At 48.6% G+C, this 15,727-nt stretch overlaps 1 protein-coding gene across 1 annotated transcript in view; it reads left to right on the forward strand.

Moving 5' to 3' along the window:
* Positions 1-913: 913 nt before the first annotated feature.
* Positions 914-15,727, forward strand: part of LOC137436666 (rho GTPase-activating protein 18) — a 92,042-nt gene continuing 77,228 nt past the window's right edge. Inside the window, exon 1 of the mRNA XM_068130661.2 lies at positions 914-1,113. Coding sequence (XP_067986762.1) covers positions 1,094-1,113 — 20 coding nt within the window. The 5' untranslated portion in view covers positions 914-1,093. The remainder of the gene's footprint in view (positions 1,114-15,727) is intronic.

Genomic DNA, 15,727 nt, shown 5'->3' on the forward strand with positions numbered 1-15,727 from the left:
CAGGCCCTTGAGTGCACATGTACTTTGCTTCTCTTTGGGATATTCCAAGCGACTTGGCTGCATCCCAAATGTCCCTATTATTCCCGAAGCCAATCCTATTTAAACTGCTCATCATGGAGCTGTATTTTAAATCTATCTTCATGCACGAAAAATTATTTTTATTCCTCAAAGAATATTGTGATTGATTTAACAATCTTTGTTCACACAAAAAAAAAAAATCAAAAAAAAATCTTTGTTCACACAATGAAAGGAAAATGGTTGACATGTCAATGGGCAGGATTGTCTGCACATTACCATGGTAACTGGTATTATTAACCAGATAAGCTGTGGAAAAGAGAGAGTTCAGCAAATTGAGTGAAGAATAATAGGGAATCTTGTGTGTTTTGGATAATTAATGGATTTAATGACAACAATTATCACAATATTCATACAATCGTAGCGAATTATATCCACGCAAATACGTGTGTCTCCTCTAGGAACTGATGAGTATTAGAGGCAGACATTTGTGCATGTTATACACTTTCTTTTCCCTCTCTCAATGGCTCCAGACATGCAAGACACAAGGGAAAGTACAACACCCTTCAGAAAAGTAGAGCCAGCTCAGTCACAATGATAATGATATAAGCAGAGTTCCAAAGTGTTCCGGACTATGAGGTACGAGAAGCAATTTCACACCAGGGAGCCCAGACAAAGAGGAACATTGAAGACCAGACATGTGCCATTGTAAACCTTTGGGCTACAGGCTCTCGTGGCAGGGGCCCGGTCAGCTCTACATGGCATACAAGCCCCTCCCAAGAGACACAGTCATTGGCTTTCCCTGAGATAGTCACACCCACCTACTCTGCTTCCCACCCCCACTCTCCCCCCCCCCCCCTGTTTCCTCAACTCAACAGCACATGCTTCCCCTCCTGGCAGAGGAGACGAAACCTGGACAAACTCAGCTGGCACGGACAGTTGCGCTTCGGCCAAGGCATCGGGCCATGAGCTGGCTGCCTTGCTGTGGATATGGTGGTTAAACAGAGTGTTCTGGACTGATTACCGGCCATCCGGGAGGGAGTAGAGAAGTTATTTGTTAGAGAGAGAGAGAGAGAAAATGCCAGTGCGACTGCACAGGTAAGAACGACTGGTTAGACACCTGTAAACAATCAATTTACCAATAACTATTTAAAAGAAAAATGAGTCTCACATAACGACAACTAAATGATGTAATATTTTCATTGCAAAAGGTTTTTATACATTTTCAAACAGGATATTCTAACAAGTGTGTGTGTGTGTGTATGTGTAATATACAGTACTGTATAAAATGTATATCTTCTCTTCCTAATTGCCCTTTTTATGGGAATATATACACACACACACACATATATATATATACATACATCATCACCACCACATGTCACACAAACACGGGCTGGCAGGATGGCGCATTTGCCTCCGAGCTGTCTTGCCTGGAATTGAACCCCGACCCAGTTATAAAAGGTCATCCCATTGCAGGGTGATTCATTAATGTGTGTGGCGTACATCAGATGGTCTTTAAACGGGCCCTTAGTTAGTGGACGTAAAAGATTCATATGTTGTCCTTCGTGAAGAGTAGGTTTCTGGCACCCTGGCCAAATTACAAATTTGTGCCCGTGTAGCGGTTACCGCTGGATGTACATAATCGCCTTGCACCGGCCAGAACACAGCCAGACGCGCCTCTCCCGGGCATGCCCGGACTCACTGTTCCCGGGCACGCCCGAACCTCCCGGGCACGCCCGGTCTCGTCTTTCCCGGGCATGCCCGCTCTCGCCTTTCCAGGGCTCGCCCAGAGCGTCCGGGCATGCCCGCTATCGCCTTTCCAGGGCTCGCCCAGAGCGTCCGGGCATGCCCGCTATCGCCTTTCCAGGGCACGCCCAGAGCGTCCGGGCATGCCCGCTATCGCCTTTCCAGGGCTCGCCCAGAGCGTCCGGGCATGCCCGCTATCGCCTTTCCAGTGCTCGCCCAGAGCGCCCGGGCACGCCCAGCCTCGACTTGCCAGGCCGCAGCCAAACACGCCCGGGCAGGTCCAGACTCGCCTTTCCAAGGCTCGCCCTTGATACCCGGGCATGCCCGGTATAGCTTTTGCCGGGCAAACTTCCCGACATAAATGTGTATATATATTGTTGCCCGAAAAACGGGCTTGTCAGAATACCTGAGCTGTTTGGTTTCAATAAAGCAACTCGGACGAATTCCGTCTTTGGTCGCGTCAATTCTTTCGACTCGCGTTGGAGCGCAGCTCCTTCATTGGTGACCTACCGACATGGATACAGCAGTGACGCTTAAACTGCCTACCTTCTGGGAGACTCACGCGGCTGTTTGGTTCGCCCAGGCGGACTCCCAGTTCGCCCTGCGAGGCATCACCGTGGACGACACCCGCTTCCACCATGTTGTGGCGGCGCTCGGTTCCACCACCGCGGCCCGCGCCTTGAGCCTCCTCCAGCACCCGCCGGCTGCTGACAAATACGACGCGCTGAAGACGCTCCTCCTCGGCGCTTTCGCCCTCTCACCGGCAGCACGCGCACGGCGCCTGCTTGAGCTGCCCGAGCTCGGCGACACGCGCCCGTCCGAGCGCATGGACTATATGCTCTCGTTGCTCGGCGAGCACTCTCCGGCATTCCTGTTCCGGGAGCTGTTCCTCCGTCAGCTGCCTAACCCGGTACGCCTCGCCCTGGCTGGCACGTTGATCACGGATTCCCGCGCCCTCGCCAGGGAAGCCGATAAGATCTCCTCGGCGGGCCAGCACATCGGCGCGGTTACCTGGAGCCCGCCGCCGTCCGAGGCGACGCCCACGACGCCCGAGCGCCCTGCGCGGTTGGAGGCCGAACTGCCGGTGCAACTGGCGGCCGCCACGCCGCACCGCCCGCTTCCGACACGACGGCCGGGGCCTCCACCTGACCGGGCGTGGTGTTATTACCACGCCAGGTTCGGACACAAGGCTCGGACGTGCCGGCCCCCGTGCACTTTCGGCAGGTCGGGAAACGGCCGGGCCGGCGTTCATTCCCAGCCATGAGCACCGGCCACTCGGGCAACTTGCTGTTTATTCGGGACAAAGCGTCTGGACGGCGTTTCCTGTGCGACACCGGCGCCCAACTGAGCGTCATACCTGCCTCCGAGCAGGACAGGCTGGACGCAGTTTGCGGCCCCTCTTTGGTCGCTGCTAATGGCTCGGCCATACGCACTTTCGGCCCACGCGTCGTCACCCTCTGCTTCGGCAGCCAGCGCTTTGAATGGACTTTCGTTACCGCCAGCGTCCCCGTGGCTTTGCTGGGCACCGACTTCCTCTGCGCGCACGGGCTGCTGGTCGACGTCAAACGACGTCGCCTTGTCCACGCCGAGACCTTCAGCTCCCTGGCGTGCACAATGAGCAGCTCCGCGCCGACCGAACTGGCGTGCGCCCTCCCGGCAACGAACGAGTTCGCTCGCCTGCTCGTGGAATTCCCGGCCCTCACGCGGCCGACGTTTTCGGCCGTCGCGGTGCGGCACGGGATCGAGCACCACATACCCACTACAGGCCCGCCGGTCTACGCCAGGGCCCGCCGCCTCGACCCAGCCAAGCTCGCCGTGGCAAAGGCCGAATTCGACGCGTTGGAGCACCTCGGCATGGTGCGGCGCTCCGATAGCGCGTGGGCCTCGCCACTGCACATCGTGCCAAAGCCGGGGGGTGGATGGCGCCCGTGTGGCGACTACCGCCGTCTCAATGACGCTACCACCCCCGACAGGTACCCGATCCCGCATATTCAGGACTTTTCCACCCGTTTGGCGGGACGGGTCATCTTTTCGAAAATTGACCTGATACGGGGCTACCACCAGGTACCTGTCCGGGCGGCCGACGTCCCGAAGACGGCCGTCATCACGCCGTTCGGCCTGTTCGAATTTTTGCGGATGCCGTTTGGCCTCAAGAACGCGGCCCAGGCGTTCCAGCGCTTGATGGACGGCGTGCTGCGCGACCTGCCGTTTCTTTTCGTCTATCTGGACGACATCCTCGTCGCCAGCACGTCCCGCGCCGAGCACCTCCTCCACCTCCGAACACTGTTCGGTCGCCTCAGCGAGCACGGCTTAATTGTCAACCCGGTCAAATGCCACTTCGGCGCGACGACCGTTGACTTTTTGGGCCACCGCATCACCAAGACCGGGGCCGTGCCGCTGCCGACCAAGGTCGAGGCCATCACCACGTTCCCGCGTCCCCGTTCCATCAAGGCCCTCCAAGAGTTCCTCGGCATGGTGAATTTTTATCACCGATTCGTGCCCCGCGCTGCTCAGCTCATGCGGCCCCTTTACGAGGCCCTCCGGGGCAAGCCGGCCAAGCATGACATTGTTTGGTCCGCGGCCATGGACGCGGCCTTCGCCAGTGCCAAACGGGCCCTCGCCGACGCAACGCTGCTGGCTCACCCGGTGCTCAACGCGCCCATCGCCCTCACTACGGACGCCTCCAACTACGCGGTGGGCGCCGTCCATGAGCAATGGGTGGACGGGGTTTGGCAGCCACTCGCTTTTTTCAGCCGGCAACTCCGGCCGAACGAGTTAAACTACAGCACGTTCGACCGCGAGCTGCTCGGGCTATTCCTGGCCGTTCGCCATTTCCGACACCTCCTGGAGGGCCGCCCGTTCACGGCTTTCGTCGACCACAAGCCGTTGGTCTACGCAATGGCTAAGGTCACGGAGCCGTGGTCGGCCCGCCAGCAGCGCCACCTCTCCGCCGTGTCGGAGTTCACCACGGACATCCAGCACGTCGCCGGCAAAGACAACGCCGTGGCCGACTGCCTTTCGCGGGCCAGCGCGAACGCGGTCCACCTCGGCGTGGACTTCACGCTCATGGCGGCCGACCAGACCACCGACGCCTCGGTGCAGGCACTCCGCGTGGCGGACACGGGCCTCCGCCTGGCCAACATCCCCTTCGCGGGCACCGTCCTGCTCTGCGACGTCTCCCAGGGCCAGCCTCGCCCCATCGTGCCCGTTTCCTGGCAGCGCCGCATCTTCGCCTCCATCCACGGCCTTTCTCACCCGGGCCGGAAAGCTTCTCAGAAGCTGGTGTCGGCGCGTTTCGTCTGGCACGGCCTTCGACGAAACATCCGCGACTGGGCCAATGCCTGCACGGCCTGCCAGCGAGCCAAGGTCCACTGCCACACCCAGGCCCCGCTGGCACCTTTCGCCGTGCCTGAACGGCGTTTCGACCACGTCCACGTGGACCTGGTGGGTCCCCTGCCCCCCTCGCGGGGGTTCACCCACCTGCTCACCATGGTGGACAGGACCACCAGGTGGCCGGAGGCCGTGCCCCTCACCTCCACCACCACCGCCGACGTGGCGCAGGCGTTCATCGCCACCTGGGTCGCACGCTTCGGCGCACCAGCGGACATCTCGTCTGACCGCGGCCCACAGTTCACGTCTGAGCTTTGGGGCGCGGTCGCCCGTTCGTTGGGGGTCACGCTGCACCGCACCATGGCCTACCACCCCCAAGCCAATGGGTTGTGCGAGCGGTTTCACCGCTCCATGAAGGCCGCACTCATGGCCGGCCTTCAGGACGACGATTGGGCCGACCGGCTGCCGTGGGTCCTTTTGGGCCTTCGCACGGCCCCCAAGGAAGACCTCCAGGCGTCCGCCGCCGAGCTCGTCTACGGCCAGCCACTCCGCGTCCCGGGCGAATTCGTGCCTGACGCTACCAGTCCCTGGTCCGCCGCTCGCCAACGCTCGGACCTCCAGGAGGCCGCCCGACGATTTGCCCCCGTGCCGACGTCTCGCCACGGTGGCCCCCAGTCCTACGTCCCCCCGGCGCTTTGCACAGCGGAGTACGTCTTTGTGCGTCATGACGCGCACCGGGGGCCACTCCGGCCGCCGTACGACGGGCCCTTCCGGGTCCTGCGACGGGGCGACAAGTCTTTCATCGTCGACTTCGGCGGCCGGCCGGACCGGATTTCTGTGGACCGCCTCAAACCGGCGCACATGGACGTCGACCGACCACCACGGTTGGCCCTTCCTCCGCGGCGAGGCCGCCCCCCGTCCACAGTTCCCCCCGCTCGACCACCCACCACCACGTCAGACCCCTCCCCACGACCCTCCAGGGGTCGCTTTGGCCGGGTCATCCGGACCCCCCTTAAATTGACCCTGCCGGTGCAGGTCGATTCTGGAGGGGCGTGTGTAGCGGTTACCGCTGGATGTACATAATCGCCTTGCACCGGCCAGAACACGGCCAGACGCGCCTCTCCCGGGCATGCCCGGACTCACTGTTCCCGGGCACGCCCGAACCTCCCGGGCACGCCCGGTCTCGTCTTTCCCGGGCATGCCCGCTCTCGCCTTTCCAGGGCTCGCCCAGAGCGTCCGGGCATGCCCGCTATCGCCTTTCCAGGGCTCGCCCAGAGCGTCCGGGCATGCCCGCTATCGCCTTTCCAGGGCACGCCCAGAGCGTCCGGGCATGCCCGCTATCGCCTTTCCAGGGCTCGCCCAGAGCGTCCGGGCATGCCCGCTATCGCCTTTCCAGTGCTCGCCCAGAGCGCCCGGGCACGCCCAGCCTCGACTTGCCAGGCCGCAGCCAAACACGCCCGGGCAGGTCCAGACTCGCCTTTCCAAGGCTCGCCCTTGATACCCGGGCATGCCCGGTATAGCTTTTGCCGGGCAAACTTCCCGACATAAATGTGTATATATATTGTTGCCCGAAAAACGGGCTTGTCAGAATACCTGAGCTGTTTGGTTTCAATAAAGCAACTCGGACGAATTCCGTCTTTGGTCGCGTCAATTATTTCGACTCGCGTTGGAGCGCAGCTCCTTCACCCGAACCTTCGTCGAACGATAGGGCCTGGCCACCTGGATCATGAAAGACTTTGGCCAAACTCCGGGCCACAAGAATATGGGGATAATTGTGGCCGTTAAAGAAGAAACCCGCACGCTCACACATATGCACACGCACAGCCATATGTAATAACTATGTCCAAATTACAATATAGCCAATGCTTATATTTGGTGAACCAGCTATTGTTATTACTTGTAATGTGCAAGTTTGACGAACTGTACAAAGAATACAATTGCATGAACTGTGAAAACACGACGTGGGGCCAGACAGAGGCCTTTTATCTAACGGGGCCTTTAAACGAGACTTGTTTTCACAGATTGCTCGTCAGGATGTCCTTGTTTTTCGTGCTTTTCTGGACATTCCAAAGCCTGAATGTGAGAGAGAGAGGGAGAGAGAGAGAGAGAGAGAGAGAGAGAGAGAGAGAGAGAGAGAGAGAGAGAGAGAGAGAGAGAGAGAGAGAGAGAGAGAGAGAGAGAGCGAATGGACTGTGTCAGGGATAACCCGATCGGTTCGAAGTTATGACTAAGGACTGGGTAATGCCACCTCTTTCACCCCTAGTTGGATGTTTGTGGTTCGGGTACGAGTTCAAACTTTCCCCATTGTCTGTTTCAAACTTCCTTTGGCGTTTCTTTGTGAAATGGTCACACCAGGAGAAAAACGTTTTCCACATTTATTTGTCTTTGCTGTTCATAACATGTCCACACCTACAAGTTTGAAAGTTACTCCAGGTTGATGACGCAACAAATACAAAGCGTTTTTATAACTGAAATGTGACGGCAAATCTTCACTGTCATGACGTTTGTGTTGTTGAAGCATGGAATTGTTGTTAAAGGGAAGTGCTTCCTATGTGTAAAGGTTTTTTTAATTGTCGGGAAAAGTGTTGTGACCAAAAAGCCGCTTTGATATTGCTAATCTTTGTGTGACCATAAACTTTTTGAGACAGTGAAACGTTTTTATTATTTAAGCATTTTGTAATTGGAAAACGTTTTTATTCTGATGAGCTTTTTGTGATTGGAAAATATTTTGTTATTTGGAAAAAAATTTGGGAAAAAATTTTTGGGGGGAAAAAAGGGGAAAAAAAAAAAAAAAAAGATTGGAAAAATAAAAAAAGTCCGCCCGTCCACCCCCAGCACAGCAGATTTTGCAGTCACACGTGTGTGTGTTTGTGTCCAAGCCATAACTTTTACCATTTGAGCTTTTGTCATCAAATCTTCAACAAACCTTTATTGTGACAAGATGGAGGTAATAATAAAAAAATTTGGGGGGAAAAAAAGGAAAAAAAAAAAAAAAAAGATTGGCAAAATAAAAAAGTCCGCCCGTCCACCCCCAGCGCAGCAGATTTTGTAGTCACACGTGTGTGTGTTTGTGTGTCCAAGCCATAACTTACCATTTGAGCTTTTGTCATCAAATCTTCAACAAGCCTTTATTGTGACAATATGGAGGTAATAAAAAAAAAATTTGTCCATATGTGAAAGGACAAAGTCATAGTGACTAGAAATAGTCCTTATTAGCCTCGGCACAGCACGTCAATCACGAGACGCCCCATGTAAAAAAATAAAATAATCGCTTCCATGTTTATTTATTTATTTACAAATGAGTTTCAGCATTTCTGTCCAGATAATAATATTTTTTACCATTTCACCTTTTGTCATCAAATCTTCAACAAAGGTCCATTGTGGGAATATGGAGAACACATATTAATGAAATACACAATTTATTTTTAACTGTTGTTTTTGTCAAGTTTAGTTTGAGTACAAAGTGGACGTGGATGGGTTTTGCATTTGGAGATGGTGTCGAGTTAATATTTTGTGATGAGAAATGATTTTTTATTATTATTACCCTCTTGTGATTCTAAAACGTTTTTTAAACAATGATGTAATTATATAATAAATTAGTTTTGATTACCATTTTGTGATTGAAAACATTTTGTTATTACAAACCTTTTGTGATAATAAAACGTTTTTGTTTTTGTTACCATTTTGTGAATTTGCCATTTTTGCTGATATGAACATTTTGTGATTGGAAAACTCTCTGTTAACATCTTGTGATTGTAAAAGTCCTGGGTATTATGAGCATTTTGTGATGTAAAACGTCTTCATTAATGTCTTTGTTAATTTTGTGATGTAACACATCATTTTGTGATGTAAAACGTCTTCATTAATGTCTTTGTTAATTTTGTGATGTAACACATCATTTTGTGATGTAAAACGTCTTCATTAATGTCTTTGTTAATTTTGTGATGTAACACATCATTTTGTGATGTAAAACGTCTTCATTAATGTCTTTGTTAATTTTGCGATGTAACACATCATTTTGTGATGTAAAACGTCTTCATTAATGTCTTTGTTAATTTTGTGATGTAACTCATCATTTTGTGATGTAAAACGTCCTCATGAATGTCTTTGTTAATTTTGTGATTGTAAAACGTCTTCATTAATGTCTTTGTTAATTTTGTGATGTAACACATCATTTTGTGATGTAAAACGTCTTCATTAATGTCTTTGTTAATTTTGTGATGTAACTCATCATTTTGTGATGTAAAACGTCCTCATGAATGTCTTTGTTAATTTTGTGATTGTAAAACGTCTTCATTAATGTCTTTGTTAATTTTGTGATGTAACTCATCATTTTGTGATGTAAAACGTCTTCATTAATGTCTTTGTTAATTTTGTGATGTAACTCATCATTTTGTGATGTAAAACGTCTTCATTAATGTCTTTGTTAATTTTGTGATGTAACTCATCATTTTGTGATTGTAAAACGCTTTTTTATTATTAAGATTTTGTGATTGTAAAATCATTTTTAGCTCAATTGGACTTCAGTCCAGTGAGCTTATGGATCGAGCAGTGCCTGTAGATAAGTCCGTCAGTCAGTGAGTCTGTAAACACTTCAGTCATTATCGGTTGTACCAAACACACGATTTTGATGAAATTTGGTCACAAGCTTCATATCTGATGCCTAACGAAGGTGTATTGACCGCATCAAAATCTGTGCTCATTAACGGGTTGAAATCAGGCCTAAAACTCTAAAAATTCCTGCTATAACCTACAGGGGGCGTTGTATCAGCAGCACAGCCAGGCCTTCAGCCAAAGCCATGACTTACAACCTGTAAAACCATGACCTGTAAACATGTAATGCTATAATCAGCATCAAGAGGGCTTTCATTCAACCAATCATGTGACCAGATTCTGCGTATGAACAAAATGTCGATATTTTATGACGTTATTGAATGTTGCTGATCCAGGTGAGCTTCAGGACCCGTGGTCCTATTTTTGTTACTACAGTCGGACCCCGGTTTACGTCGTTCCTTAAAGAAGAAGAAGAACCACCTTTAGAGGGCATTTTTCCCTGCAGAGCAGGGGTTGGCCTTTTTTGGGCACCGTGGTCCCCTTTTTGAGGCAATGTTTTATGGCCGGATGCCCTTCCTGCCACCAACCCTGTTAGTCACCCCTTGCGACACACAGCGAATTACCAGTGAACTGGTACTCAATTTGCTGACCTCGGAAGGATGAACAGGCTGAGTCAACCCCCCTGGCATTAATTCAGCGATCGACCAGGATTCGAACCCAGGATCCTAGGATCCCAAGCCGGCACCCTAACCACTAAGCTAACACCAGGCTAGTACCCTTAAAGGTGTGCCGAATATCAAAACAACCTAAATCGAAGCAATGTTTCTGATAAGAATTAATGGAATAAGTGTGGGATGTGTTGCTAACGCCACCACTTCACGTATTATATTTCACTTTTTACCTGTGATATCATTTTTGGGGATTAATGAGTTATATTTAAATACACATACTAAAACAAAAACAATTCCCACACATATTTAAATAAAAATAAACTTATGCTGGAAGCAGTCGAACTTGGTGGTACCTCTTTTTACTCCTCCGTCTCCAATGAACGTCGACATTTTTTAGCCGCGTCACAGACGCTGCTAATAGAGTGCCCTCTGCTGTTGTTGTTGTTGTTCTTCTTGTTCTTGTTCTTGCAGAGAAGACAAAACCTCAAAGCTCCACCCATTCTGGGAACCATAGCTCCACCCATTGTGGGAGAGGCTTCATATAAACAAATATCCACCATTTTATTAACTCGCATAGCTTTGAGGCCTGTTTTGTAGGCCCGTGGTGTCTTCCTCTCTCACACAGTTTTATTTCAAATCAAATTCGATATATCATTTCATTTTTCACAGTTGCTAACATAGTTTTAGACTCGGTTGAAAAAAAACGGGAAGAAAATCCGATGAAAGTTGCCCTTTATAGAACGAAATGAATTCTCAAAGGCCTGTAACTTCAAGTCCATTGAGATATATATATTTTAAATCGCGGCATGGTCAGTCATACACCGCCCGAAATAACAGACGGGAAAATGCCGAGATATATATTTTTTTATTTATTATTATATGGTCAGTCATACACCGCCCGAAATAACAGACGGGAAAATGCCGAGATATATTAAAAATTCGTCCATTTGATGACAATCGTCACGATTAAATATTTAATTTATACGTCGTCACAATAATGTGGAGAGAGGAGCATAGCTTCGTTTACGTGTCGCCACACACGGGAAATTGCCGAGATATATATATTTTAAATCGCGGCATGGTCAGTCATACACCGCCTGAAATAACAGACGGGAAAATGCCGAGATATATTAAAAATTCGTCGCCACACACGGGAAATTGCCGAGATATATTTTCACTTTGCACAAAAATAACATCAAGTAATCGAATCAATAGGAATGTCCTGTGCCTATAACATCGACGTTATAGGCACAGCTGCATCTAGGCATTGTGTAACATCGACACGGATTTTGTTTTCATTAAAACTTTTTGTACTTGTTATAGATGGTGTGCTCCATAGTCGGAGGCAAACCTAACAACCCGCAACATCAACGTTTTTCAGCATCCAATTGACAAATAACGTCTAATTTTAATTTTAAGGTAACACTTTAACAATGCCTCTTAGTCACTCTACAGCACAGCACGTTTTTTTATGTGTGACGCAAAGTAGTTCTTTCGTCGATTTTATGATATCCCGATTTGGTACTTTAGCGAGGTATTCTGACGTCTTTATCAGTCTTGCAAGTCCTGAAAACGTTCCAGAATAAAAGGTATGGCTTTTAAAACGACTTAAGTGTGAGTTGAGGCAACGCAAATCGGGTACTAGTACTAACGTTAGGTTACGACGTATTTGCAAAACGACGTAAAAAGGGGAGATGTAAATCGGGGTATTACGATTTTGTGATTGCAAAACATTTTGTTTTTATTACCATTTTACAATTGTAAAACGTTTATCTTCCTATGACATACTGTTACGGATTTGTCACTTCCATTGTTGTGGTTTTCATCCACTGTAAACATTTTTGATTCCATGTACTATTATTGTTGTCGTTTAAGGGAAATAGAGATTACTATTTTCAAAAGGTAAAAAAGTTAATGTTTTAAATGAAACCGGAACCGGACGACGACGAAGAGGAAGAGGAGGAAGAGAAGGCGGAGCGAGTGAGTCGGACAAGAAGCCGAGCTGCTTCAAGGTCCTGAGCGAACGTTGGCGAACGAGGGTCACGTGTGAACTTTGGGGTTTCCTGGGAAAGGGATTCCTGTGACAGAGTTGTTATCGCTGTGACAGATAAACCTGCGTGACAGGTTTTGCGGTTGATTCCGAAGAGAATCATCGGAGTGCCGTTACGCCAAGAGAACGGGCCGTCGGCAATTTTTACCTCGCGCAGGATTTGCGCTTCGCTCAAGGTTTTTCACTTCGCTTCAACCATTTTCACCGCATTCAGACGTTAATCTGGTGTGTGTGTGTAACGTGGCTTTTGAGTGGGAAATCTGCGGTTCGCCGATTGGGAGCCGTGGAACGTCCACACACGAGGGTGTGATTTCCCAGTCGCCTTGAGGGCACCTTTGCGCAGCTTTGGCAGCGTGACTGGGACTGTCATCCGAACGGGATTCTGGTCTCGATTAGACATCGATCTGACGATCACTGGAGCGGATCGACTTTGGCTTGATGCCGGAATAGAGACATTGGGAATGTTCTTTTCGCTCACTTGGAGCACAGTGAGTTATATTGTACGAACCTGATGGTACCATCATAGGAAATATATATTGGCTGTACAATTGATTACTATTGTTGTTGTACTGTTATTCTTGTGTGATCTTAATACAATACTTGTTTGTTGGTAACAATTGGTGTGGTTTCACCATTGATCTTTGACATACAGAATAACACATCTTTCTGCCGTGACTCCTCTCGGGGCTCGGAGGTACACCGTGACCGGGGTTTGGGAAGGAGCACGTAACAATACTCACATATTGACTAAAGTTTTTGTTATAAAAATCTTGTTTGCTTTTACACACAACTTCCTGTCAAACTCACTTTTATCGATATTCTTTTTTTTTCTTTTTTACTGACAGCCATTTTGTTGTGAGCAAAAATTCCTCTGGCTGATACTTTCTTGGAATTGACAGTTATTCATTTTACAAATAAGCATTTTCTTTTATTACCCTTTCTAACTTGATCCATTTCTTTAAGCGCACTTTCGGTTGTCCATGATATTTTAATGAGATGCAGTTACGGAGATTTTGTTGATTCAAATGAACCTGCAGTCTCAAAAGGAAATCATTAATTTATATATTTTTTTATCAGTAATCTCCGGATGTATGGAGGAGCTAGTACAGAAATCACATCCAGGATAAAGAAATGATAGATGTCAGAGTACTTTCACATGGAATACAAAAAAAATGTAAATAATGGACAAACATCAATGCAATATATGGGATTTGAAGCTGCATTTGTCATATCCTGAAACAGGGGTTCATATGGGAATGATAACCAGGCCAACCCGTTGTTGTAAATACACGATTTAAACATGCAGCAAAATGAAGGACTAACACAGCATGATGCAAGTGCTGTAAGACCATATTATGTCTTCGTACAACAATGGATATGCACGAGACAGGCACAATGCTCTCGAAGCACTTTGGAGAATTAGGTTTGAGCTGAAATGGAAAATGACCTTTGAACACATTTGCATTTTTTTGGTGTGCATGGTTAAGGCTAGTGGAAGAGCTAGAGCAAGCAGAAGTGGAAGAAAATGGAAAGGGGGAAAACACCAACAGGAAACACCAATGTTCTCCGCACTTGTTGTAGTTCAAGAGGATGTTTGTAAGATGTGCACTGTAATGTGATGTTATAACTACCATTGACTCTAAGTGCCATTTTTAGATTGTTTGTACTTTTAAGATGAGACATGACAAAATAAAAAAGAAATGCTTTTGCCAGATTTCCATTTTTCTGGAATGTAATGTTTGCAGAACGTCTAACCAGACTCGTAATGGTTGGAGCATCTGCTCTAGGTCTGGGTGGTCGGCGGTTCGATTCGAACTCGCTTGACGCTTTCGCATTTAAATAGGATCGAGCACAGACAAGCAACCTTAGGTTGGCAACTATTGCAGAGGCTTTCATGGGCCTAATCGCCTCCTCCTGCATTGAAATTCCTGGCAAGGGAACATATTATTATTATTATATATTTAAATCTAAATACAAGCTTTTCGTCTACTTCTGCAACAATCGTATTCATCACACTTATCTCGGTGTGCAGCTCTTTCTTTGTCGTTTGACATCCACAATGGATGGATCATAGGCACACAAAGGAATTTAAATTTGATTATGGTTTCTCTGCGCAATGGTTCGTTATGGTAATTGATTAGTGTCCCTTCTGCATGAGGGAATTTATGCTTCTGCTGTGTATACATCCACTGTAGAGTATGTACGGTGCATACAGTACTGTACAGTGCATATACAGTACTGTACACATCTTTTTGTCCTCCCAAAATTTTCATCCTTTGGGCAGTACACATGGGTTGATGTGACTTATAACATATTGTTGCGACTGACCATGACAAGTGAACCCATAACCATTTTAGGTAACAGTCGGGCATCGGACACAGCTAGTTGATGGCGAGCGTTTGTCCGTCCGTGCTGAACTACAGGAAAGGCATGTGTTTGCCATTATATGCTCGAGGTGGGTCGAGGCAGACAGAGATACTGGCACACATTCTGCTCGGGTTATTTCCACGTGCCTGGTTTAAAGCTGGGGTTATGGGGTTAATGCGTCCCATCACACCGAGAGCTCTACGACTATAAGCAAGACCGTTACACCTTTTTTTTTGTTTTTTTTTATACAGGATCGAGGCTCGTGAAAGAGCTAACATTAATCACACACACACAAAAAAATCAAACAGACACATAAAACATATAATAAGGGTGGTAGACAAGGAAGACAAGATGTGGAAGACAAGATGTAGGCGGTAGACAAGATGGGGCGAGAGGGGGAAGCACACAAACACAACATTTGACAGCAGGGACATCGGGAGATCTGTGGGAGGGAGAGGGCTTGGGGGAGGGGCCATGGGAAGGGGGGGGGCGGGATGGTGGGAGAAGTATAAAACACATTGCAAAGGGATCTTTTAGATCTCAAGCTCTTGCGTCAATCTCTTCTCCACAACCACATCAGGACTGCTTAGGTAAAGTGGCTTTGATGATGTAGCGTTTGATTGATACCTGAATACAGTGTGCCTGCTCAGGCCTGAGGATGATTCCAAGTCATGAATGTATTTGTCAAAAAGGAAAGATTCCACAAAAATCAAGGCATATGGCGGTGTCTGAGGAACCATGAAGCAATTGTAAGCGGGAGGGCCTGTGTTCCACGCCATGACATTGGGACGTGTATAGTGAACACATGCGCCTTGATTCAGCAACAGACGGGCCACACGACATGTCATGCAACAGGATAAGATGGCACACATGCCACACAGCATGCCATGCAAGGCAGTGGATGCGCAGTCAGGCACAAAAGAGTTTGCGCAGGAAGTCATTGTGAGGCCTTGCATGCTGCCATCTGATACTGATCTTCCACGGAGAGGGA

Source organism: Myxine glutinosa, chromosome 11 (genome assembly GCF_964187855.1).
Source record: "Myxine glutinosa chromosome 11, kmMyxGlut1.1, whole genome shotgun sequence".
NCBI lineage: Eukaryota > Metazoa > Chordata > Myxini > Myxiniformes > Myxinidae > Myxine > Myxine glutinosa.